The 24,215-nt window shown below is 50.3% G+C and overlaps 1 protein-coding gene across 7 annotated transcripts in view; it reads left to right on the top strand.

Moving 5' to 3' along the window:
- The window catches only part of Pitpnm3 (PITPNM family member 3), a 91,548-nt gene that overhangs the window by 51,666 nt on the left and 15,667 nt on the right, over positions 1-24,215 (top strand). For 6 of the 7 annotated variants that reach the window (XM_036194736.1, XM_036194731.1, XM_036194730.1 and 3 more), the window contains 8 exons: positions 12,168-12,244; positions 12,593-12,828; positions 15,738-15,927; positions 16,312-16,434; positions 16,840-17,021; positions 20,264-20,430; positions 22,013-22,183; positions 23,446-23,640. In XM_036194736.1, the coding sequence (XP_036050629.1) occupies positions 12,168-12,244; positions 12,593-12,828; positions 15,738-15,927; positions 16,312-16,434; positions 16,840-17,021; positions 20,264-20,430; positions 22,013-22,183; positions 23,446-23,640 (1,341 nt within the window). The remainder of the gene's footprint in view (positions 1-12,167; positions 12,245-12,592; positions 12,829-15,737; positions 15,928-16,311; positions 16,435-16,839; positions 17,022-20,263; positions 20,431-22,012; positions 22,184-23,445; positions 23,641-24,215) is intronic. The other variant, XM_036194732.1, reaches the window with a different exon arrangement.

The raw sequence follows: 24,215 nt of genomic DNA, 5'->3' as shown, positions 1-24,215 counted from the left end.
AGTGCTCGCATTGGCTCCATCTGTCCCAGGTATGGGGCAGCTAACCACAGCCATGTTTATAGATCAGAGCCGGGGTGCTCAGGAAACCTCACTCCTCCTAGTTCCCAGACCAGAACCTGGCAGTGACCAATACTCTGGCTCCGGTTTTCTGGCCCCAGACTGACTCTGCATCTTCATCCTTACCCGAGCCTCTATGAGAGCCAGATGTATCCAGGGGCTGAGTCCGGACTCCAGCCTCTGGCTCTAGTCTGAGCTTGGATCCTCAACTCAGATGGAGATGATGAGGACTCAGCATCACCCTCCCCACCGGACAAGGCTGATGTGGTACCCCGTTGCCTAGGCTCCAAAACCAGAGGACATTTTCTTTCCCTACACATCATAATCCACCTGGGATGACCCCCAGGCACGGTGTACAAAGCCCCTTGCCCACAGCTGGCCTCCCCTCCTCTGCCTGGTAACTGGTATCTTTTCCTGGCCTGTGTGGGCAGCTTGCTGAGCACAGCTGCAGACAGGCTATATTTAGCCAGCTTTAATGAGCTCAGGGTGGCAGACGTCCGCCTTGGGAGCACTTTTTCTTGCATGTGTGCATATGTTTGGGCCTGGCATGTTTCCTTCCTTTGTGCGCATGCACGAATGTGTGCCCCTACACCTGGGGTTGTGCACTAATATGTGACAGTGCACTGGTGTGTTCATTTACCCCGGGGCTGGCATGTGCTGGATGCACAGATGCAAGTCTCTCTCTCTGCACAGCATCTCTTGTGTTGGGGTTGTATACAGTTCTTGGTGCAGAAAGGGAACAATTCATTAGTCCATTTGCTTGTTTGTTGAAAAAATATTTAATGAACACCTTTATTAGCCAGGGCCGTGACAGTCTCTGGGGATAAAACAGAGCAGAGCCAAATGAACACAGTCTATCTTTTAAGGGTTTTATAGTCTGGGAGCTGGAGGAAAGAGTCCTCAAATAACGATAAAATTATAATTGTGGGCTGAAGAGATAGATGGCTCAGCAGATAATGGTGCTTGCTGCCAAGGCTGACAACCTAAATTTTATCCCTGGAACCAGCATGGTAGGAGAGAATCATTTCCCACAAATTGTCTTCTGTTCTCCACATGTGTGCCATGGCACGTGAGTGGTGAGTGGTAATATTTGCCTGCTTGTGCATGTGCATACACACACACACACACACACACACACACACACACACACACACACACACACACACAACTGTAAGGATTTCTGGGCTAGAGAGTTGGCTTAGCAGTTAAGAGGACTGGCTGTTCTTCCAGAGGACCCAGGTTCAATTCCCAGCACCCACATGGAAGCTAACAACCATCTCTAACTCCAGTTCCAGGGGATCCAACATCCTCTTCTAGCCTCTGTGGGCTCCAGGCATGCAGTGGTACATAGACACACATGCAGGCAGAATACCTATACACATAAAATAAAAATTAAAAAAATTAAAGACAATTGTAAATATTTGTCCCAGGAAAGAGATCTATGATGCTTTGGGAGTGGGAGGAACACCCTCTCTCAAGGAGGAAGGAACATGGATGTTTCTGTAAGAAATTTGGGCACAGGAGCAGTATTCAAAAGTCCAGGCATTAGAAGCAGAGGTTCAAGGGCCCTGTGGTGAGAGGGAAGAGGGGATGTTTGTCACCTGTCTGAAAGGCAGGAATGGCTGAATTTGGAGGAAAAGAGGCAACAGAGGTAGAGGTAGGCAGAGTGGGGGCTGTGGGAAGACTATGGTTGGCAAAAGAGTATGAAGCAAGAGGCAAGGTGGGACTAGAGGATTTGGTGACCCACAGAGCTGTAGAATGTCGCCTGGGTCTCTGGCAGAGGTCAAGCAGAGGGGAGGCTCATAAACCACATGGCAGGAAGACAGCCTTGCAGAGATGACCCAGTTGGCATCCCTGGGGACAGCTTTCTGGAGAGTGCCCGACACAGAGGGAGCATGCCTCTTCCCAGTTCTCTTACAGTGCCTCCCATGGCTCAACCTTACCAGCAGCTATGGCGCCTCCACTTTAGGGGCAGGGCTTAGGGTGTGTGGCTGGTGGAGGTGGTTGTGTGTAGCTGGAGAGTATTCTCCTGGTCCCACCAAGCCCGGCAGTCCGACAGCCCACTTATAAAATAAACTCACTGTAGACCACTGACTTTATGTGGAGGAACCACACTGCCCTCTGTTTCTCCGAAAGCCAGTGCGGCCTTGGCCTTGGGTCCCACCTGGTTGAGCAGATGAAGGATCCCTCTGGTGAGGTCACAGGCATCTCCTTCCCTAATTTTCCTGTCAGCATGCCCGAGACTCTGCATCTTCCCCAGAATTGCTTGCTGTCTGCAGCCCTGTGCCATGCACACATGGGCAGGATCCCTGTGCCCGCACCGGAGGGTACAGGACCTTTAACCCAGCCCTGGTCTCGTACTTGTCTCCATCTGTAGCTCCTGGTGGATTCCTGGGTTTCAAGGTGGCCAGGCCTTTGAGTTCCCCTCCTTCACGGGATTGTGAAGGGCCCAGGCCAGGTCTTCGTCCTTCCCTCAACTGGGGTGGGTGAGGTGGGAACCTTTTATTTTTAACTTGGAGGAATCTCTTGTATCTTCACATCCGCTTTTCCTGGTAACAAAGGGAAAACGAGATGAGGAACTTTGCCACAAACCTCCAGGCAAAGGAGTTGGAGCCGGCAGAAAATATAAAGTCATATCTCAGAAAGGGGAAAAAAAAATCACCTTGTTACATGCACTTTGAAAATATTCTTAGTTTTGATCTGGTTTTTTTTTTTTTTTTTTTTGAGTAGGCCGTGCGTGAACAAAGTAAAAAACTCAAAAGCCGTGAAGGATGGATGACGCACGTACCTCCCTCTCTCCCTCTCTACGCCCAGCTCAGCTCACCCAGCCCTTCTTCCCAGAAGTGAAGAGGATGAGAAGTATTTCATGTCCCACTCCAGACTCTGCAAACATGAACATATCCATAAATATTCACTTCCATATATATTTTTATATATACCCCACACAGATGGGAGCACTCTGTGTGCTCCGTTTCTCTCCCTGCCTTCTGTGGATAACATACCACGATTCTGTCTCTGTCTCAGAACATCCACAATGCTCGGGTTCACTGAGCTTGGCCTTGAGTGTGTGCTAGATGTCTGTTGCTTATTTTATTTAGCTTGTCCCCTATAGGTTGCCTCTCATCATTCAGTATTGTAAACGAGGTAGCAGGGGTTAACGGGGTATGTGTAACATGTTTCTCACCTGGACTTGCTGTTGCTGGGTCATAGGTGTTTTGTGTTTTGAATGGCGTGGCCAGATGGCCCTCTGGAGAAGTTGTATTGTTTTGTTACTGTCATTAGCAAGGAATGAAGAAAACCTGTTTTCTCACTGAGTGTTGACAGTGACTGATGTGAGAAACAAAGGCCAGGAGGACTTAGGGGTGGTTACAGTAAACTTCAGGGTTCTCAGCACCTTTTTGTGTGGGAGAGTCATTTCCTGTCCCTTGGTTGGGAGCCACTGAGTTTGGAAGGGATGACTAAAGGGGGTTTGGGCTGGATGAGGCTGCTACTGGATGAGGAATGCTACATTCCACTGTGAGAGTGTGGACTTCCAGGCAGACCAGTCCAGGACTGACGAGGCAGGGAGTCTTACCAGTCGGGCCCCACAGGGTCTCAGCAAGCTCCCATGCACAATGACAGGGACTGCCTGCTCTCCCTCCCAGCCCTGGATCTTTGTGAGGGGACAGGGCTGTGGTAGAGGAGACATTTGAAGACTGAGGAGATCACCCCTTTCTTACTCCCTAACTTCAGGAAGTAAGAAGCCTGACCCGTGATCTGAGTTCAGATCCTCTCTCGTGTGTGTGTGTGTGTGTGTGTGTGTGTGTGTGTGTGTGTGTGTGTGAGAGAGAGAGAGAGAGAGAGAGAGAGAGAGAGAGAGAGAGAGAGAGAGAGAGCTTTTCCCGTACTGTGACAAAGTATCTGTTAGGAATTTAAAGGAGAAAAGGTGTTTTTTGTTTTGTTTTGTTGTTTGTTTTGACTCACAGCTTAAGTTCATCATGTGGGGAAGGCCGTCCATGAGAGCCTATGGAGTGGCTTATTCATACCTTGGAGGATCAGGAAGCAGGGGTGACTATAACTTTCAAAGCCTTGCTCTTAGAGGTCAATATCTGCTGCCTGGACGCCATGGCCACAACATCCCCAAAACAATATCACCAGCTGGGGACTGGTTGTTCAGAAACTCAAGCCCATGGGGACATTCTACACTCTGAGCCTTCCACTTCTATCCAGAGAAAAGTCCCTTAACCCCTCTGAGTCTTAGTTTTCTCTGTAAGATGGTTAGGATAGCCTGGCTTCTCAGAAGAACGTGAAGACTGCCTGAGACACAGGCTGAGGACTGCACACTGGAGACACAGATGAAGGGACCTGTGTTCAGTACAGAGGGCTCAGTGGGGATACCCGGGTTGGGGATGTCACACTCTTCTGGACATCTCACCAGGCCTAATTCAAGATGACGGCTTTCTAGCCCTGAAATGGGTTTCTTTAGCTGAGTTATTTCTCCAAGCTGTTCCCATGCTCACTTAGGGTACCCAACAGTATGCTCTTAAGAGATAGGGTCCAGGGCCCAGACCCTAGCAGTGGGCAATGGGCAATGGGCAAGGGGCAAGGGACAAGTTTTAATCTGGCTGGTATTTCTTTAAAGCGACTGGTTTACTGAATACCTACACACCGTTAGCTAGGCAAAGCCAGGTAGATATGATTGGATTTTGACCTTGAGAGGGTTATGGAGGCACATGAGGGATCTCAGTTTCCAGATCCCGGGTGAAAATTCCATCCCAGCATCCCTACCAAGTGGATATTGCATAACTTGCTTGCATAACCTCAGTAAAAGAGAACTCCCTGCTTGCAGGCCGGTACGGGCCACTGTGGACAGCTGTGAATGCTTCCAAAGTATGCTCAACCAGGAGATACTCACCCCATCATGACACGTTGCCCTGCCCTTTACTTGGCTCAAGCATGGCTAAGCATGCATCTATAACTGGATCTGCAGTGTAGATATGTGGTGTGGATCTTCACTGTGTAACTACAGTGTATATTTACTAAGTAATCTGTAGTATGGGTTTATGGAGTGAGTCTGTGGTTTAGATCTATGGTGTGGATCTTCAGTGTGTATCCACAGAGTAAATAGGTCTATGGTACAGAAGCCATGGCATGGATCTGCTGTGTGCATCTGCAGCATTAATTAGTGTTGTAAATCTGCTATTGGAATCAGCATGGATTCTTCAGCATGGATCTTCAAAGTGGATCTCTAGTGTGGATTCTGCAGCCTGGGGATGCAGTGTGGATCTGCAGATCTACTTGGTTGACTCTTCTCCAGGCTGGCCTTAGACTTTGTACAGTGTTCCTGCCAAATTATCAGGCTCAATTATATGTCCTCAATGTGGCCTGAAGTCCTCATTTTGAACTGTAATTCTGGTTTGGGCAATCTCATTTTGCAGCCCCGGATCATATGAGTAGATTTGGTTATATGACCTAGATAAGTTTTAGGCATGTAACGTGGACGTGGTTATATGACTGCTTTGTGTTCATATGATCCTCCAAGCTCGAGATCCTTGTTGTCTCGTGCTGGATTTTTTTTTTTTTTTTGAGTGTTTTCAGCTCTGCCCCAAGTTGGGTGATAGATAACCAGCAGAGCAGAAATCAGAAAGAGATACTAAGTTATGTGTTAAAACCAGATATAAGATGTAAGTTTGTGACCAGTTCGTAAATGTTCTTGGTGTATTCTTTTAAATGTGACAACACACGCTTATAATGCCTGTTCAATGTCCATGTTCATAAATACCTTGAGACTGAAATAAATATGGGCCACCTAAAGAAATAGTAGAACATAAAGAAAAGTGGAGAATGGGGGAAATCAACTTCTGTCCCAGTGTGAAGAAAAATTTAAACATTTAGATGATTTCCTCTGATTATAAGGTTCAAGACCCCTGTCCATCCCTTCCACCTACCTAGAATGCTGTTTTCCCAAGGCTGAATGCTGGCCACCTTCAGGGGAGGTTGACCTGGTGTCTGACTGGTAATTGAAGCCAGGGGCTTACAAGCCCAGCTCTGAGGAGCCTTTGGGGACTGCCTAGCAGCAAGACTGGGCTAGAGTCAGGAAGGAGGCCCATGTTAGTCAATTTTCTGTTTAAAAAACACAAAAAACAAAATACAAACACTTGATACAATTAACTGCAAAGAAAGAGAGGTTGAGTAGTCAATGGAATTCAGCTGGTTCATTTTCAGTTTTTCAAGTAGCCCCAGAGAAAGGTTCATTGGATAGGAAATTTCTCGGTTTTATGAGAGCCCAGGAACCTTCTGGAAAAGGCCTGTTGTGTTTCCTGTTTCCTGCTGTCCTGTCTTCATCCTGCTGTTGCAGATCAATCCCCACCTATTATTTTGGCTCGGGAGTCTCAGAGGTGTCAGTCGATGGTTGCTTGGTGTCTGGGTGGCACAGTGTACCATGTTGAGAACGTCGTGGAGGAAGCTGGTCACCTCCTGCTGGCCAGGAAGAAGATGAGAGACAGGAAGGGTCTGGGGGCCCCAGAGACACTTCAAGCCCTCACCCCTTCCTCACACCAGGCCCCATTTTCCAGTAAAACTGCAGCTTGGGGACCAAGCCTTCAACACATGGGCACTGGTGGGACATTCAAGATCTAGTTTGGAGCAAGAGAGCACAGCCACCAGGTTGCTGCAAAAACCGATGCTTCTGCCTATATGCATGAGTCTGTCTTGCAGACATTTAGGTCCATTTCAGGACAAGCCACATGGTTCGAGGCTGGGTCAGCCCCACTCAGTTCAGCCCCTGGGTAGCTGGTAGAGGTGACATCCCCTTCCAGGGGACTGGTAGAATGGAGAATAAAACTGAGTGTGAGCGTTTGCTCCTGCTAGGTCCTGGCACTGGGTGGCAAGTGACTGGTGACAGTTGGGTTCCCCTGCTAGGCTAGGGTGATGTTTTGCTTAGAGAACCAAACACGTGGGTGCTGACCTTGGCTTTTGTCTCTGGAGCAGTATGGTGCATGGTAATTAGAAGGGATGATCAGGATTTGTGCTTTCCCAAGGCTGTGATTAAGCAAAAATAGCCTCTATTCTTCAGCCGGCAGAAAGAACCATGGTGAGCTGGGTGGGTCACCAATCCCAGAGCTGGGGCTGGCAGGGTGCTGGGAGCAGGCATTGTGGTAGCTGGCCTGCCTCAAAGCCCCTCATAAAATACTGTCACAAAACTGGTTTACCTACCCTAAGTATGAGCCGAATAGGGACCCAGCCTGAACAGGGCCATGCAAACATAAATGAACAGGTAGTGGAGAGAAACAGGTGGCGTAATGACCAGGTCTCGGGGCCCCTTGCAGGTGGCTTTCCACTACCCAGGATCCTTTGCTAGCCTCTCAGCACCAGAAAATCTAGGGAATCCTCCAGATGTGGAACAACGCACAGATCAGGAGGCACTAACATTCCCAGAGTACCTTAGATTCTTCCCAGGATTTGCTCAGGGAATTCTGCCTCACCGAGGAAGAGAGGTTGTTCCCTGAACCTGGAGTCTCTGGGGGCTTAGAGAATCTGTGTAGCTGTGAACACCTGAAATCATCACTTCTAAACAGTTTTTTAAAAAAATGCCAGACCCCGAAAGTTGGTAACTTCTGCTTTTACGAGGCTTCTAGTTTGCAGGAAAATAAAGCAACCCTATAATTGCAGGCCATACCCCATTCAGCATGTGAGGTAACATCCAGGTCTAGGTAGATCCGAGCAGACTTTCCAGAAGGAGTGGCTATTGAGTAGGGTTTTGTGGAACACACACAAGTTTTCTAGTTTGCAGAGGGAAGAAAGGCTCATAGGCACAAAGCTTGGTGTAAGCAAAGGTGACCAGGAGCAGAAGAGTTCTGTCTTGTGTCTGTGCAGAGGGAATGAGATGCTTCCTTTCTGCTGGGGGGGCAGGGGCGGGGGTGAGGCAGGGAGGAGCTCCTACCCAGTCTCTAGCTGTCAGCTCTCATCCCTACTGGTTGGGGAACTGTTTCAGTGTCATCTATGGCCAAGATGCCCTGTGCATCCACCGATTCCATGAGTATTGTGTGGACCCCAGGGAGCTGACACCAGACGGATGGAGGCTTTGGGAGCTCCTAGGTCTGTGTCACCAGTGAAGATGCAGGCTTCAGCCCCCATCTAGCAGAGGGCATGGTGCCCGGAAGACAGCAGGACCCTCATGTCTTCCCTGCAAGTTATTTATAGCCTCGCAATGGTAATTTGTGGCAATCACAGCATTTAATCCTGTAATCACACTGCAAGCAGGCACCCAGCCCAGTGAGGTCGGTGAGCCTGCCAGGGCTTGGGGAGGGACTTGGCGGCAGGACAGGGAGTGTGGAGGCGATGATGTCCCTATCAGCCTCCACCCCATCTTGTCAGCCATGCCCCACCCCCCTGCACCCTGGATAATACGAATAACAATAGCAGCTAACACATTTCACAGGCGTCATATTCTATGCCTTGTTCTATAGCTCCTCACCCATACGAACTCCCTTATCTCCACTGCTGCTCCTTAAGGGGGTTATGTCATCATTGTGTCATTCCTGCACTCCAGGCGAGGAAACAGGCTTAGGTCACACAGCCGATAAGAGCCATGTCTTGAACTCAGGCCTTTTGGTTTCAAAGCCCAGGGTTTTGGAGACTATAGTCTCAGGGGTAGAGATGCCCCATCTGCCTCTGCCCCACCTCTACTATTAGCCTTGGCTCTGCGGACACTCTGGTTTCCTCCATGCACCTGCTCCGGAGCCGCATACGTGCTCAAGAGACCACATGCACCACCACAAGACTACTTTTTACTTTGTGTTGGCATTGGCTTCTTTCCCAGACACGCTTTCCCCAGTGACAAATGGTTGTAGAAAGAGGACTTGGGCAGCAGACCCGGACTCAATTCATCAGATGCTCTCCGCATTTTGCTTCTGCAGAGAGGGACAGCCTGCAGCTTGCAGCTTGGAAGGGCGGGGCACCGCCTGGCTGAGTGCCCTCTTCTATGGAGGTGGGGCCCTCTAGCGGGGATTCCGTGGCCTTGTTTGTTATATGGCTGGCCCAAACGACCCGGGATGTGTAAACTATACATTTTAGAGTTTACTCATCTGTAGAATGGGGCTATGGACAAGAGCCGTCTAAACTGAGAAGGCAGATGGGGAGATGGGTGAGTTGACACAAGCCAACCCTTAATAAGGGCTCCTTGAAGTGGGACCATTGCTATTGGCTTTATGGTCACCCTGTCCTGAGTGCAGAATTTAGGCTTCCCCCCTTCAGGCTCAGGGCCAGGTCTTTTGTAGTTAGAAAAAGACAGAGGGCTGGGGGGAGGGTGGCACTGTTCTTCAATGACAAATTTCTGGTGTGTTCCTTGCAGAGGAATTCTGTTGAGGGCAAGAGGTCCAGTCACAAGTAGCACGCAGAAGGCCGGGGCGAGGGGGAGGGTGAATTCCATGTCAGCCTAGGCTACTTAGGGAGAGAGACTTTGTCTCGATAAAACCCACAAAACAAAAACCAGAAGCAGGGGTGATGAAAGCACTCGCCATACAAGTGTGAGTGCTGGAACTGGAACCCCCAGAACTCACATAGAGCTGGACATAATAGACCACGTGTCTGTAGTTTCAGTGTTCTTACTGCAAGATGGGAATTGAGACAGAATTCTCAGAGGCTTGCAAGTGACCCTGTATCAAAGAAGGTGAGAGGTGAGGACCAATGCCTGTCTTCTGACCTCCACATGTAGGCTGTGGCACTTGTGCATATGTATACACATTTCTCTCTCTCTCTCTCTCTCTCTCTCTCTCTCTCTCTCTCTCACACACACACACACACACACACACACACTCACACTCACTCTATATAAACTGACAAAAACAGACAGGAGAATTAGAAAAAGTGGCAGGTGGAGCCAAGGCTTGGGAATGCTTGTCTTGGCCTCCTCCTCATAAGACCCAAACTGCCCCATTACCCAGGAGACAATTTACATCCCTACAGCAGCAGTTCAGAGCTCACAGAGCAGTTTCCTCTAGCCCAGAGTTGTGTCTTAAGGACCGGATAGTTCAGAACTGCTCTTCCCCATTGAGAACAACTTGCCTAGAATTCTTTGCAGGTAGTTCAGGATCAGGGGAATGATGATCTAGACCTAGGTTGGCTGCAGTCATGGGAAGGACCTCCATTAACCCTTCCGGGGTGAGAGGGGCATTGGGGAGGGTTATCCTCATCTAGAGTGGAGTTCCCCATCAACAGAGGCAAACAAGTGCTTCATAGTCCAATTGTGAGTTTCAGCCACACACAGGCAGTAGTGGGAGAGGGGGCGTGGTGGGCTGGATGAAGCAAGGACTCTTGGGGTGGCTGACATTGTTGATGTGAAGGGTGGCTATGGGATATCTGAGAGCATGGGTCTTAGGTCAAGCACTGGCACATTATTCTGGAAAAGTTCAGATAAATATCTTATGGTTTGGGGCCATGAGCCTGTTGCCACTACCCAAGTGAGGCTTGTGGTGTGAAAGCAGCCATAGACGACACATAAAGGGATAAACTGTCTGTGTGCCAAGAAAACTTTATTTACAAAAACAGGTGGCAGAGTCTATCCTTGTCTGTAGACTCTGTGTTAGAACAGTGGGAGCTCAGGGGTCCCCCAGAAGCCCTTCCTGGGGGAGGTGTTGGCTTAGGCAGCTAGCAGGAGTGGCAAGAGTACTTTTGAGTGCTCCCAAAGTGCCTGCTTGATGCCAAGTGTCATGCCAGATGGTGGCCTTCCCTTTCTGAGTGGTCACTTTCTCTGGAACCGTGGTCCTATAGTTCAAAGTCTTGCTGTTTCACTAAGAGCTTCAACCGGGTTTGATTATTATTATTTTTATTTGTGGTGGAAATGGAACCCAGGGTCTTGTTCATGTTAGGCAAGTGTGCTCTACCTCGGAGGTACACTCCCAGTCCCAAGCAGGTTTTTAAAAATACTGTTTTTTTTTTTTTTTTTTTAAGCAGGCAGAGATGGAGCGGTTAAGAGCATTTGTTCTTGCAGAGAACAAATGGGTTCAATTATCAGCCCCCACATGGTGGCACACAACCCTTTGTAACTCTAGTCCCAGGGCATCTGATGTCCCATGTTGTGGACAACAGGACACAAGTGTGACACAGATATACATTAAGGCAAAACATTCATAGATATAAAAAGCACCAAAACAACAACAACAACAACAACAACAACAGGCTGGTAAAATTTGGCAGATAAAGGCGCTTGCTGCTAAACCTGATAACCTGAGTTGGGTCCCTAGGACCCACATGATCAAAGGAGAGAATTGACTCTGTGGGTTGTCCTCTGCATGCTCTGCATGTATAGACAAACAAAATAATTAAACAATGTAACAAAAGAAAAATCAACAACCCTCCCCCCCAAAAGAAGGAAAACAAAAATAAAAAAGAAATTTTTCTATTGAATGCTGTCCTTATACAACAGTAAAGGCTGAGAAGTCCTGTGACCCGCCCTCTGTCCAATACCCATGAAATATAGTGGCATCATTTCAGGCCAAAGGCCTGAGCTCCAGGGGAGCCAGGGATATAAGTCCCCAACTCCAGCCAGACAGTGGAGACCCAGAAACACGATATCCCAAGGCTGACACTGTGACCATCCCCGACCCTTTGGTTTTGTTCAGACCTCAGCAGAAGGGATGGTGCCTGCCCATCTCAGGGGGCTGAATCTTCTCAACTCAGCCTCTGTGGTTAGAGCTAACCCTCCTGGAAGCCCCTCACAGGCACACCTGGGAGGCACAGGTCGTCTCTTAGCCTGGTCACACTTAGATGACATGAAACACAGCAGCCCTTCAGCTGTTCTCAAGGGTCCTTCGTGTCAAGTTCCTGGATGTCATAGGACTCTAGCACAGCCGCCATTACTGAAAAAAGTAAGCAGGGCAGCTCTTTCTTAGGGCATTCTGTCTTGACTGTGATGGCTGGTCTCAGCTGGGCTTCTTTTCTTTAGAAAGGCTAAGCCATTTTGTGTGGAGTATATACTCCAGGGACAGGGTCTTGGACTGGGTGCCCCTCCCTAGCTGCCGACTATCACTCCATCTTTCTAATAAATCAGGGTCTCCCCTGTGTGGCCAGCCACCCCTAGGGAGTGCCAGTGCAGTTGAGAGCCTGCTGCGTTCTTTTTGTCCTCTCTGCAGGAGAACTGTATCGGGTGTCCCTTAGAAGACAGAGATTCCCAGCTCAAGGAAGCATCGAGATCCATGAAGATGGCGAGGTGTGCTGGGTTTCAGAGGCATCGGTGCATCTGTAGCCGCCAGCCTCTTAGGAAGAGCCCTAGGAGGGTAGACAGGCTGCCTAGCCTCCATCCAGTTCTTCCTTGCTGGATGACCCTTGGGTAGCTCCCTGTTCTTCTCTGGGCTTCAGGCTCCTGTAGGCACACGAAGAGTCGCTGTAGACTCATTTTGTCCTGTCCATTGAGGGTCTGGCCCTCCTGGGAGCCTTCTGGATGCCCCAGAGTCCCACAGGGGTCGTGGAGTGTCAGCTATAGTCCCTGTGTCTCTGTCCTTGTGCATCCTGGGGTCTTGCCGCCTGCCTGTCTCTATTCCTGCCATGTCCCTCTCAGGAAGGCTGCTCACAGCGTTCCTGTAAGACACATGTCCTCCTGCTGGTGCTGCATGGGGGCAACGTCCTAGACTCCGGCTCTAGTGACCCTTCCTGCAAGGCGGCCGACATTCACACCTTCAGTTCTGTGCTGGAGAAGGTCACGCGTGCCCACTTCCCTGCTGCCCTGGGCCACATCCTCATCAAATTTGTCCCTTGTCCTGCCATCTGCTCGGAGGCTTTCTCGCTCGTCTCGAAGTGAGTCATTTCGGCTTGTTTGTACAGTCTGGGTTTGGTGTGGGAGGTGTAAGTGAAGGGGATACCCTTGCCTTGGGAGGCCTGTCGGGTGTCAAGTTAGAATTGCTGAGAGCATCCTTAGTGGGAGATGGTCATTTAAGAGTCCTCTGTCAGGGACCTGGGAGTGCCAGGGTCGCCATACTAGCCCAGATTCACTTCCTGTGCTTCAGTGTGAATGAAAGAAGAAACAGGCCTTGAGAGATTTATCTATTTCCCCCCACTTCCTGTGCTTCAGTGTGAATGAAAGAAGAAACAGGCCTTGAGAGATTTATCTATTTCCCCCAAGCTGTCGGGAGTCACACCAAGGCAGCCTCACTCCAGAGACCAGCCCTGTAGGGATAGGTGCTCTAATGGAGGTAGCCCAAGATGTGGCTAGTACCCAGTCAGGGAAAACTTCCTGGAGGAGAGTTGATTTGAATGTCATAGCGTGGGCTAAGTGTATGTTCTCTGTGGTCAGCCTGGACTTGAATCTTGGCTGTGTGACCTTGGGGAACTGTGTCACCTCTTCCCACCTTAAGTCCCCCATCTGTAAGCTGGAGGTGGTGTAAGCTGGAATGCAGGTGGGTCTATACCCATCGCAGCACATGGGAGATGTCCACACAGAGCTGGGCTGCCACTGGCTGCCACGCTAGCATCCTCCTGGGGCCAGGGGCACGCTCAGCCTGTTTCCTGTTGGTAGAGAGTGAGATGATATGGCCCTATGCTAGCTCACAGTAGAGACCCAACTCGTAGGAGCAGGGAGGGAAAGAACGGTATGACAGAAGCACAGGCTGAACTCAAGGCCACTTCCTGCAAGTGCCAGTACATTCCTTGCATTGTGGACCTGGGTACCAGGGAGGGGCAGACGGAGAGACCAGCGGCTCTATGGGAACTGGGTTCCGTGGGGAAATTCCACCCACCGTGCTGGGACTTGAGGCCTCCAGTGCCCTAGGTGTCACTGTTGAAGTAGCTGAAGGTACTGGGTCCCTGGAGCCAGCTGGACACCTGCTTTCTTTCTGGTTGTCTGCAAAATAGTCTTTGTGCACCTGTAGAGCCCACATGGCCCAGACACCGAGTAAGTTCTTGAGACGGAAGCAGGGAGGCCAGACTTTCCTGCAGGTGGAGTGAAAAGGGAGCTGTTGGCACCCCAGCCTCATCCCTCCTCACAGGACCTTGAAAAGCCCCTCCTTCAAGCCCCTCCTCCAGGCTTTCTTCCTTGTGTGGAGTATGTTCAAAGTCCCATGAGAAGGGGAGTTGTGTGCTTAGCTTGAGCCAGATGGAGCTCTGAGCCCAGGGGCTCCACTGTGGGATGGGCCCAAGAGCCCTGTTTTTCACTTCCGGTGGCTCAGGATCTAGCAAGGGCTGGATCATTCCCCTTCCTGCTCACTCCCTGAAAGGTGCTCAGAGGCTGGTTTTCCTGGGTTCCCAGGGTACCCTCAGGTGGATCTCCATCAGATATACAAGTCAGGAAGCAGGTTAGGTCTATGGCTTTCTAGCTTAGCCAATTGTCTCGGTATCTGGTGTTGACCCATGTCAAACACAAGATGTGCAGGCGCCTATGGAGCAGCTGAGCAAGTGGAGCCCTGGAATCTGCTTCCTAGACAAGGGCTTGCTGCTGTTCTTCTGTTGTAGGATTTAGGAGCAGCTGAGCAGGTGGCCAGGCTCTGGTCCCTCACACTCACAGCAGTCCCAGAGTTAATCTTGCTGGTGCACAATCCATCTCAAGACCCACCCCCCCAGGATAGCTGACCTCCAGAGCTAGGTCATCCCTATCTCCAGAAAGACGGATGTCCAGGCCATTTGAGGGGACAGCAGGAGGGAGCTTACCTCTCCCCCAGGGCAGCTCTTGCCAGGGCCATTAATCACCCGTAATCACTGCTGGGAGGGAGCTCCTTCTCGGCTAATTAAAATCTCTCCGGCTGCAATTGAGGCCTGTTTCCTCTAATTTGTGTTCTTTGGAGATGAGAAATGGTTGGTGGGGCCTGCTTTGAACACTGCTACGACTCTGCTACCTGCTGAGGGAGCCTGAGTCCTATCACCTGCTCTAGATTCTGCCGGTCCTTAGTCCTTAGCCCCGTCTGCTCTAGGCTTTAGGCACTCTGGAATTAGGCATGTGGGGTAAGGACAGGCTGTTGGCCTGGGTAGGACATTCTCAGACTCCTTTGTGTCCATTCTAAAAAGCCAAGCCCAACAAGGCATCAGGGGTGGGTGTGCCAGGGGACAGAGGCAATCCAGGTAGGGTTGGAAAGACAGGTGGGTCTGAGATGTCCAGAGGGGGTGGGACTTCCTAGTAGGGAGATACAGGGATGAAGTGTCCTCTGGGAGTGGAGTTCTGTAGGGCAGGCTCCCAGCCCTCTCTGCAAAACCATTGTAGCAGAGGATCAGTCCCCTGCACATGGAACATACCATCATACAGGCTGCTAGGTGCCACCTTCACACTGGAGCCCTTGTCCTATCTTCACGATTGATGTGTCCTCACTGCTCCGTTCTCAGCTTCTCCAAAGCCTCTCTTAGGAGTCTGATTCAGCCCCTTCCTCCTCCAGGAGGTCTACCATGATGCCACTTTCCCATATTGTTCTATGTTAGCTGATTCTCTAGGTTCTTTCAGAATTGAGGTGTTTCTAGGCTCCTACCAGACAGCATGGCTGTTATACACCACAGGCTAGCATGGACTGGCATAGGTGGAGTCATCACAGCCTTGAGTCCTCATCCTTTTCCCCCTGCCCCATGCTTGTGCTTTGCCTCATGGAACCTATCTTGGGTCCTTGAATTTTTTCCTGGAGCTGGGCCTGGTGCCTAGACAGCATGGGTGTTCTTCCAAAGAGCCCACAGCTCCACACCACCCACTTCTTGGTCCTGGCTAGGCTGACTTTGGGTCCCCATGTCTGCAGCCTGAACCCCTATAGCCATGACGAGGGTTGCCTCAGCACCAGCCAGGACCACGTTCCCCTGGCTGCCCTGCCCCTGCTGGCCATCTCCTCTCCACAGTACCAGAATGCTGTTGCCACTGTCATCGAGCGAGCCAACCACATCTATGGCGAGTTTCTCAAGTCCTCTGATGGGATTGGCTTCAGTGGGCAGGTAGGACAGCCTGCTTTCTCCCACTCTGTGTCAGCCACCACCAGAAAGACGGGCTGGGGGTCTGCTGCAAGAATGAAGGCAGGCTAGAATGGTAGCATCTGAGATTGAAGGAGGCTTTTGATGCGGGGAAGATCCCCATTTCACAGACAGAAAAACGGCCCTGATTTGGAGTCCATGCTGACCCTTAGCTGGTCTGACCGCTGACCTCAAACTGACCCCAGAGGAAATCTATTGTCAGGGTGAGCCTACACCCTCCATTTGGGCTCTAAGCAACTCATTAGGACAGATTCCTTATTCTCTCATGGGAACACGCCCCTGCTCCGGCTGGATTTGGGGTGAGAGGGTTGTGGTAGACAAGCCTGCAGCCCAGCTGTGCCTCTGCAGGTGTGTCTCATCGGGGACTGTGTGGGCGGCCTCCTGGCTTTCGATGCCATCTGCTACAGTGCGGGACCCTCAGGGGACAGCCCTGGCAGCAGCAGCCGGAAGGGGAGCATCAGCAGTACCCAGGTGTGGTCAGGCTGGTGGATGGGAGAGGATGTGTCTCTGGGTGTCTCTCATAAGAACGGAGAAGCTGGTGGCTCCCCCGGGGAAGGTAGTTCTGGGCTTTCATGTTGGCATTGTGATGTCTATGGCACAAAGGGTTTTATGGAAATAGCAAGAGCATGTTAGCGCAGACCAAGAAACAGGCCGAGAGGAGACCTACTAACTAATGTTTGTCTCCCTAAGTGGTCTATCCCTGTGGCCATAGGAAATGCTCTGTGCCTAAACTACCCTACCCCCCCCCCGACCACCATGAGCCTTTTGGAAGCATAGTTTCCACATGTTTAGGATAAGGGGTTCACTTATGCCCGGGGGAGGAGGCAGGGCCCCAGGGCCCCAGGGCCCCTGTGATTGCTATGCTTTCTGCTCAAGGACACCTCTGTGGTGGAGGAGGACTGTGATCTGGCCAGCAGCAAGCGTCTCAGCAAGAGCAACATCGATGTATCCAGTGGAGTGGAGGATGAGGAGCCCAAGAGGCCATTGCCACGGAAACAGAGTGACTCCTCCACCTATGACTGCGAGGCAATCACCCAGCATCACGCCTTCCTCTCAAGGTAACCCTTCCCCAGCTGCTGCCTTCACAGTGTAACAGTATCCGGGAGAGTGAGGACCTTGGCTCAGAGTCACCAAGGGAGCCTGTGACCAGGCAGTCATCCCAGACCCTTGCACAGGGGCCCATAGATAGTGGAAATTCTGGAACCAGGGCCAATTGTCCTTGGCTCTGCATCCACACCAGAGAATTTCCCGTTTGTCTCTGCTCTGTTCAACCCTGCAGACACTGGGCATGATCTATTCCACCTCTTTGGGCTTTGGTTTCCTCTTCTGTGAAGCGATAGGGCTGTCCAGTCGCTTCTTGGCATAGCTTAGAGAACATAGAGAGGTCACAGATAGGGGTGTACTTGATGGATTACCCCAGGGGTTCATACTTGTTGTTTCTCGGAGGAGGGAGTGTCAAATCACTGGGTCCCAAAGATCTGGGGCCAGCTCTCTGCTTTTCCTGCCCTCACATCGGTGTCTTGGACATGACAAATGCCATAAGCTGCCCTTTCACTTTCTAGAGGCAATGGTTGATGAGCAGCTAAATGAACCACCTGCACATTGATTCAGATTGAGAGAAATGAGCACTGAACATGGACCCAAAGTGGCACAGGGTGGGGGCACATTTTCTCTCCATTTCTCCCTTTCCTCTCTTCTCTACCTCCCCTCACTTGTTCCCTAAGTTATAAGTATCATATCACAGGTCATCAGAAGAGTGTATTTTAAAAAACGTAATTTATATATAGTTTTACTTAAAAAACAAAGAACCCAAAGCCTCATACTGTGACCTCTCCCTCATATAATTAAAAATACTTGATAAAGATACTTTTTTTGTTTGTTTGTTTGTGTTTTTTTTTTTCCCCCGAGACAGGGTGTCTCTGTGTAACAGCTCTGGCTGTCCTAGAACTCACTCTGTAGACCAGGCTGGCCTCAAACTCACAGAGATCTGCTTGCCTCTGCCTGCTGAGTGTTGAGACATGCGCCACCACTGCCTGGCTGGTAAAGATTCTTAATGCACTAAATTTGAGTGAATAACTACTTCCTTAATCTAGTGGGATATGTTGTGTTTTTTCAGTTCTTTGCAGTTATAAAAAGCATGGCACTGGACATCTTTAAAAAAAAGATTACGTTTAGTTTTACTTATGTATATGTGTGTCTGTGTATGTATGTGCAAGTACCTGCAGAGGCCAGAAGAGAGTATTGGATCCCCTGGAGCTGGAGTTAGAGGTGGTTGTGAGCTACCTGATGGTGGGTGCTGGGATCCAGTTGTCTGCAAGAGCACAATGCTCTTGACCACTAAACCATCTCTCTAGCCCTTAGGCTGGAGATCTTTGAGCATAAACATTAATGTATATGCTAGACTTACAGTAGTCTTGCCTTGACCATGCTTTTGTATAATACTGTCCCACTTACTTAGGACCAACCATGGTCTGAAAATATTACCTAGAAAGTTCCAGAAGTAAACCAGTTCAAATTGTTAAGTTGTATACTCTACAGAGTAGCATGATAAAGTCTCGTGCTGTTCTCCTACTCTGGGCACGAATCAATCCTTTGTTCAGCGTGTCCACTCTGTGTGTGCTACTTCCCTGTTGATCACTTGGCTGCCATCTCAGATATCACTGTCATGGCACCACAGTGCTTGTGTTCACATGACCCTTGCTTTATTTTGTAATGGTTCCAAGGTGTAAGAGTAGATAATGATGCTGGCAATTCAGATATGACAAAGAGACGCTGTGGATGTCCTGTCTAAGAGAATATGTGAAAGTACAACATTTTGCAAGAGACACCTATATAAACTTTATTACAATATATTGTTATAATTGTTACATTTTATTACTAATCATTCTCTTAATTGCCTAACATATAAATTAAACTTTATCCCAGGTACTTTAAGTGTAGGAAAAAGCACCATGTGCAAAGAGTTTGGCACTTTCCAATGAAGTCTTGTGATACGTTCCTGTGGATGAGTGGGGACCTCTATACTTCCTGGATTCCAGGAGGCGGGATAGGAGGCTGAAGGTTCTGTGGTTAAGCTTTGAATGTTAAGGCTCCTCTATCAGATTATCCTCTGGAGGAGGGTTGTGGGGTGAAAACCTTAACATTTCTGGTTCATCCTTCAAACATCCTTTAGGAAAGCCCAAATCCAAAGAGTGCCAGACATCTGCCACTTTCAGTAGCGAGCCCAACACAGCCAGGTTGTTGAGTTGTGGTGCAGGAACAGATGGTTGTTTCTCTGGTAACTAAATAGTTGGCACAGGTTTAGGGACCATGCTGTATGTGAAATATACATGGTTAAACCTTGTCATTGTTGGCTGAGAGAGCAGAAAGCAGCATGAAGACTGGGTGCCCTGTCTGCATGCTGGCTCACTCCTGAGGGTGGACCCCTCGCTTGTAGCCTTTTGACTGTTACTGTGAAAGGTTTTTCTCCAGCTTGAGTGTTTTAGATGGATTTGCTTTCAGAAGTTGGCTGATACATCATGTCATTCCCCTGCTGTGGTTTAACTTCTGTGCTGTCTCCTGGTGCTTGTTGGAAGGCCAGAGAGGCAGCTTTGGCTTCTGTTAACCTTCAGCCCCCCACTCTGCATCTGTGGCTAAATACAACCTAGGCTCTTCAGGATACGCTGGGCTCTTGGGATGAGACTGTGGGATCCTGCTCTCAGACATCTGTCCAGGGGAGTGGGGAGGCCAGGCTGTTTGCACCTGTGTCTGCCTGCTGCCTGGAACATGAGTTATGATAAAAACTGGTGCTGACCATGTCCCAGCAGCAGCCAGCTGATCCCTGGGCTGGCCAGGATCCTCCTGTGGAAAGAACAGGGGCTTTCAGGGTGGCTGTTACCAAACAGTATGGAGGGCCAGGTCTGTCTGCGCAGGACCCTCAGGTGCTCCCAGGTGCTCAGCCAGGACTCGGAAGAAAAGTTGTGGCAGAGCCCAGCTTACACACGATGTGTGGCTATCTGGCAGAGCAGCACAAGTCCAGGTAGCAGATGCAGGTGGCCCACAAAGTCTTTCAGACTCACCACCTGGCCCCGTGCAGAAAATGTTTGCTGAACTCTGCTCCAGGCAAATGTTGGCCAGGCCTGGGTGGCGAATGCTGAGTGTCTCCAGCCTGTGTGGATGATGTCAACGTGATTTCTGGCTCTGAGTCCCATTCCAGTGATAGAGGGCTGGGCACCTTGCTCTCAGAATGTAGCTCTGCTGCAGAGTGGGCACTTTCATGGTTCTGGCCTTCCCTCTGATCTGCCATTCCTCTCTCTGGCAGCATCCACTCCAGTGTGCTGAAGGATGAGGTTCCTGCAGCTGGCACGCCCCAGCTCTCTGAGGTCAGCCTGGGTCGCTTTGACTTTGACGTGTCTGACTTCTTCCTCTTTGGCTCACCCCTGGGCCTGGTCCTGGCCATGCGGAGGACAGTGCTGCCTGGGATAGATGGTGGGTATGGTCAGGCCAGTGGCTCAGGGGATCAAACCGGTGGAGTGGGAGGATGGACAGAGTGACGGAGTCGGGGTAGATGCAGAGAAATGATCGCAGCTGTGGGAGAGGACAGGCAGCTTCCCTAGGTGGGGCGGCGGTGAGGTGGCTTGATGGACTTCACTGTCCCTTCCATGTGCTCCGAGGTTACTTGCTCCTCTGTCATGTCCCATGAGAACATAGGCCATACACATTTACCCTATCCCAGCAAACCGTCCCTCCCTGTCCCCAGCAGACCTCCTGCAGCCAGATAGGTCTCAGAACCTCTCTATCCAAACTGGCGCTGGTGCCTTTGCCCATGTAGCATCTGAAGCCTAAAGCTCTTTTCAGCTCCTACAAAGCAGATCATGATGCCATCTGACCAGCCTGGGCCTTACAGAGAGTCTGAGGCCGGGAGTGCAGGCTGTCCTTCATTGCTCACTGCTGAGACTCTGAAGTGAGGAGTTGAACTGAGGCAAGGCAGAACTCTCCAGTGTTACAGAGGAGCAGACTCAAGCCCTTGACCCAGGACAGGTGGCTGGCAAGGACCTCTGTGGAGACGCCTGCTGGCCAGTGAAGGAAGTGTTTCACCTGCTCTGACTAACATTGAGAGCACCAGATCAAGGGGCCACTGTCCTGTCTGAAGGGACTTGGATTGGCTTAATAGATCTGGTAGTGACTGAGTGTGGTTAGAGGAACTGAAAGAAGTCTCCCAGTGTGAAGACTGTAAATATTAAAAGGATAATATTGTAACTATTTAAAGGAAACATTAAAATAATAAAAGGAAGGCCTGGTATTCTGAAGAAAGGGCTCTTTGAACAAAGGAAAGCAGCAAGTTTACAGATGTTCACCAGGGTGGCAGTGCTGGATTGTCTACAATGGTGCCCCTAGGTGGGGCAGATTGGCGAGGCCTTCAATGCAAACTGGGCATTTTGTTTCTGGGTAGTGTTTCTTTTTCTTTTCTTTTCTTTTCTTTTCTTTTCTTTTCTCTTCTCTTCTCTTCTTTTGTTTTGTTTTGTTTTCTTTTCCTTTCCTTTCTTTTTCTTTTTTTTTTTTTGTCAAATTGACACCAGCTACATTCATCTGAGAGGAGGGAACCACAATTGAGAGAATGCCTCCATGAGACTGGCCTGTAGGCAAGACTGTGGAGCATTTTTATAACAGATGATTGATGTGGAAGGGCCCAGCTCATTGTGGGTGGTCCTGTCCCTGGGAAGGTGGTCCTGGGGTGTATAAGAAAGCAAGCTGAGTAAGTCAGTAAGCAGCACTCCTCCATGGCTTCTGCTTCAGTTCCTGTCTCCAGGTTCCTGCCTTGAGTTCCTGTCCTGACTCCCCCCAGTGATGGAGTGTGACCTGAGAGTAAGATGGAATAAACCCTTTCCTCCCCAAGTTGCTTTTGGTCATGATGTTTTATCAAAACAGTAGAAACCCCAGCTAAGATTGGTAGCAAGGACCCAGGGGAGGTTCTTGAGCAGCAGAGAAGGCTACTCAAGGCTGCATTCCAGGGAACCCTTTAGAGCCATTAGAAGGGGCTTCTACATGTGTCTTCTTCCTGCTCACCCAGGTTTCCAGATGCGTCCTGCCTGTAGCCAGGTCTACAGCTTCTTCCACTGTGCGGATCCCTCTGCCTCACGGCTTGAGCCACTGCTGGAGCCCAAGTTCCACCTGGTGCCTCCTGTCAGTGTGCCTCGCTACCAGAGGTTCCCCCTGGGCGATGGACAGTCTCTCCTGCTCGGTAGGTCCTGGGGCTGTGAGAGTGTGCTGAGTTGGAGGCTGGTAGGTTCCGGGAATGTTCTTTCTGGCTCAGCCTCTCAAGCTGTCAGCTATGGCTCAAGGGGACAGGGCTATGCTGTTAGAGGAGTGGGCAGGAAGCCAGCTGGCTCTGAAGTAGCTGCTTATGCCAAGGACCGGCTCTGTGCCAGGCATCTTGGTGCCAGGGCTTTTCTCACCTCATACCCCGGCACGCTCCCATTTGAGCTTCTATGGCTAAGGCTGGGATAACAGTGGGGTTGTTGACCCTGAGCGGCAAGTGAAAGGTGCGTTCCCAGTGTTGTTTCCCGGTGCCCATCCCATACCCTGCAAGGACACATCAGGGAGTGTGTCATCCTGGTAGGATTCATGGATGGGGTGGCCTTTAGCCAGGGCCTGGAGGAGGGGTGTGTTTGGATAGGTAGAGGGCATTGGAGGGATAATAAGAGCAGGGCAGGTAGGTTTAGAGAAAAACCAGTGGCTTCTAGGTTCAAAAGGAGTATGTATGTGACTGGGTATATGGCCAAAGGCAGGTCCGGAATGGACAGCTAGGCACTTGGCAATCAGAGTCTCGGCTCCATAGCTCCATATTGCCATTGAGGAACTCCAGCATAATCCTTTTCAGAGGTTTGGGCCAGAGATGAGAGGATGCTATACCCCTGATTCATTTCAGGGTTAAAATGTAACCCTTCCTTGTCCTTCATCTCAAAGGGATATATTTGTCTAGGACTTCCAAGAGGAAGCAAGGCTCCAAAGCTCACTTCTGTTACCTTGAATGTTCCCTCAAAAAAAGGGATCCTCCAACTTAGAGGTTTCTTCCCCCAACCCCATCCCCCAGCTTGCGGGCTGGAGTGATTTCCATCTATTTTCACCTCAGCCATATGCCTCTGTGGGTCATGGGAGGAATTTGATGAGAGAAGGTATTGTTAGGCATCACATCATGACTTCAGCTAGGCCTTAAGGCCCAGCTCCCGGAATTCCCTGTAGCTTTTGGGTGATAGGGTGATGTCGAGATCCCTACTCACATCTTTATTACTCACAATTTAATAAGAGGTGAATCTTAACAATGTATTGTGCTGGTTTGTGTGTGCGTGTGTGGGGGCGTGGGGGTAGTGGGTGCTGGTGACCTGCTAAACCTAGGCTGGCTTCTCTGCATTTCCAGTCTCTTGCCCAGCTTAGGGCTGGCACTAAGTAAGCCACTCTGTTGGAGACTCAATGCTTGCCCTGACCTTGCAATTCCCCCTCCAGCTGATGCCCTGCACACCCACAGCCCCCTATTCCTGGAGAGCAGCTCCTGGGGAAGTCCTCCGCTTCTGGATGCCCCTGCCTCACCCCTTCAGGCCCCAAGATTCCAGCACCCAGGACGGAGGCTAAGCGAAAGCAGCTCCCATAGCGACAGTTCAGAGTCCTCGGACAGCCTGGCACCTATGGGAGCCTCCCGCAGTGAGTGAGGTCCTTTTGGGGCCCAGCCTGCATTTGAGGGCCCTTCCCTGGGTGGTGATGGGTCCACAGCAGGGCTACTGCAGGCAAGCTCTTGGGTTGGGAGGATCTGTGAAAGAAGTCATGGTGACATTCCTGTCCTTGGGAAAAGGGGTGATGATGGGATTATGGGGGGCTGGAGGGGGGGCTGATTTAGTTTCCCACCGAGTCCTCACTGATTTCCTAAACTAAGCTCTGACCCAGGATGGAGCCCCAAATATACCATAGCTAGAGCTATGCTCTCCCTGCCCCCCATCCCAAACTCAGTGCTAGATATTAAGCCAAAGCCACACACGACAAGGCCAACATTAACAGCCAAGCCTCATTCTAACCTTTGAGTCTGAGTTCTGATTTTGAATGGAACTTTGACCTCTGACCACGGCCCACTGAATTTTGACCTTATAGCCTCGACCTTTGACTCTATACAGGCCTCTGATCTCTTGATCATGCACTAGGCCCTGACTTCTGCAGGCGCAGACTGAATCCTAGCCTTGGAGGGAGCTCCTGGGAAGTTACTGTGGAGCTGCACCATGGGGTAC

This window comes from Onychomys torridus, chromosome 8, assembly GCF_903995425.1.
Source record: "Onychomys torridus chromosome 8, mOncTor1.1, whole genome shotgun sequence".
Taxonomy (NCBI): domain Eukaryota; kingdom Metazoa; phylum Chordata; class Mammalia; order Rodentia; family Cricetidae; genus Onychomys; species Onychomys torridus.
The sequence above is the reverse complement of the archived record's forward strand: the minus strand, read 5'-3'. Positions and strand labels throughout refer to the sequence as shown.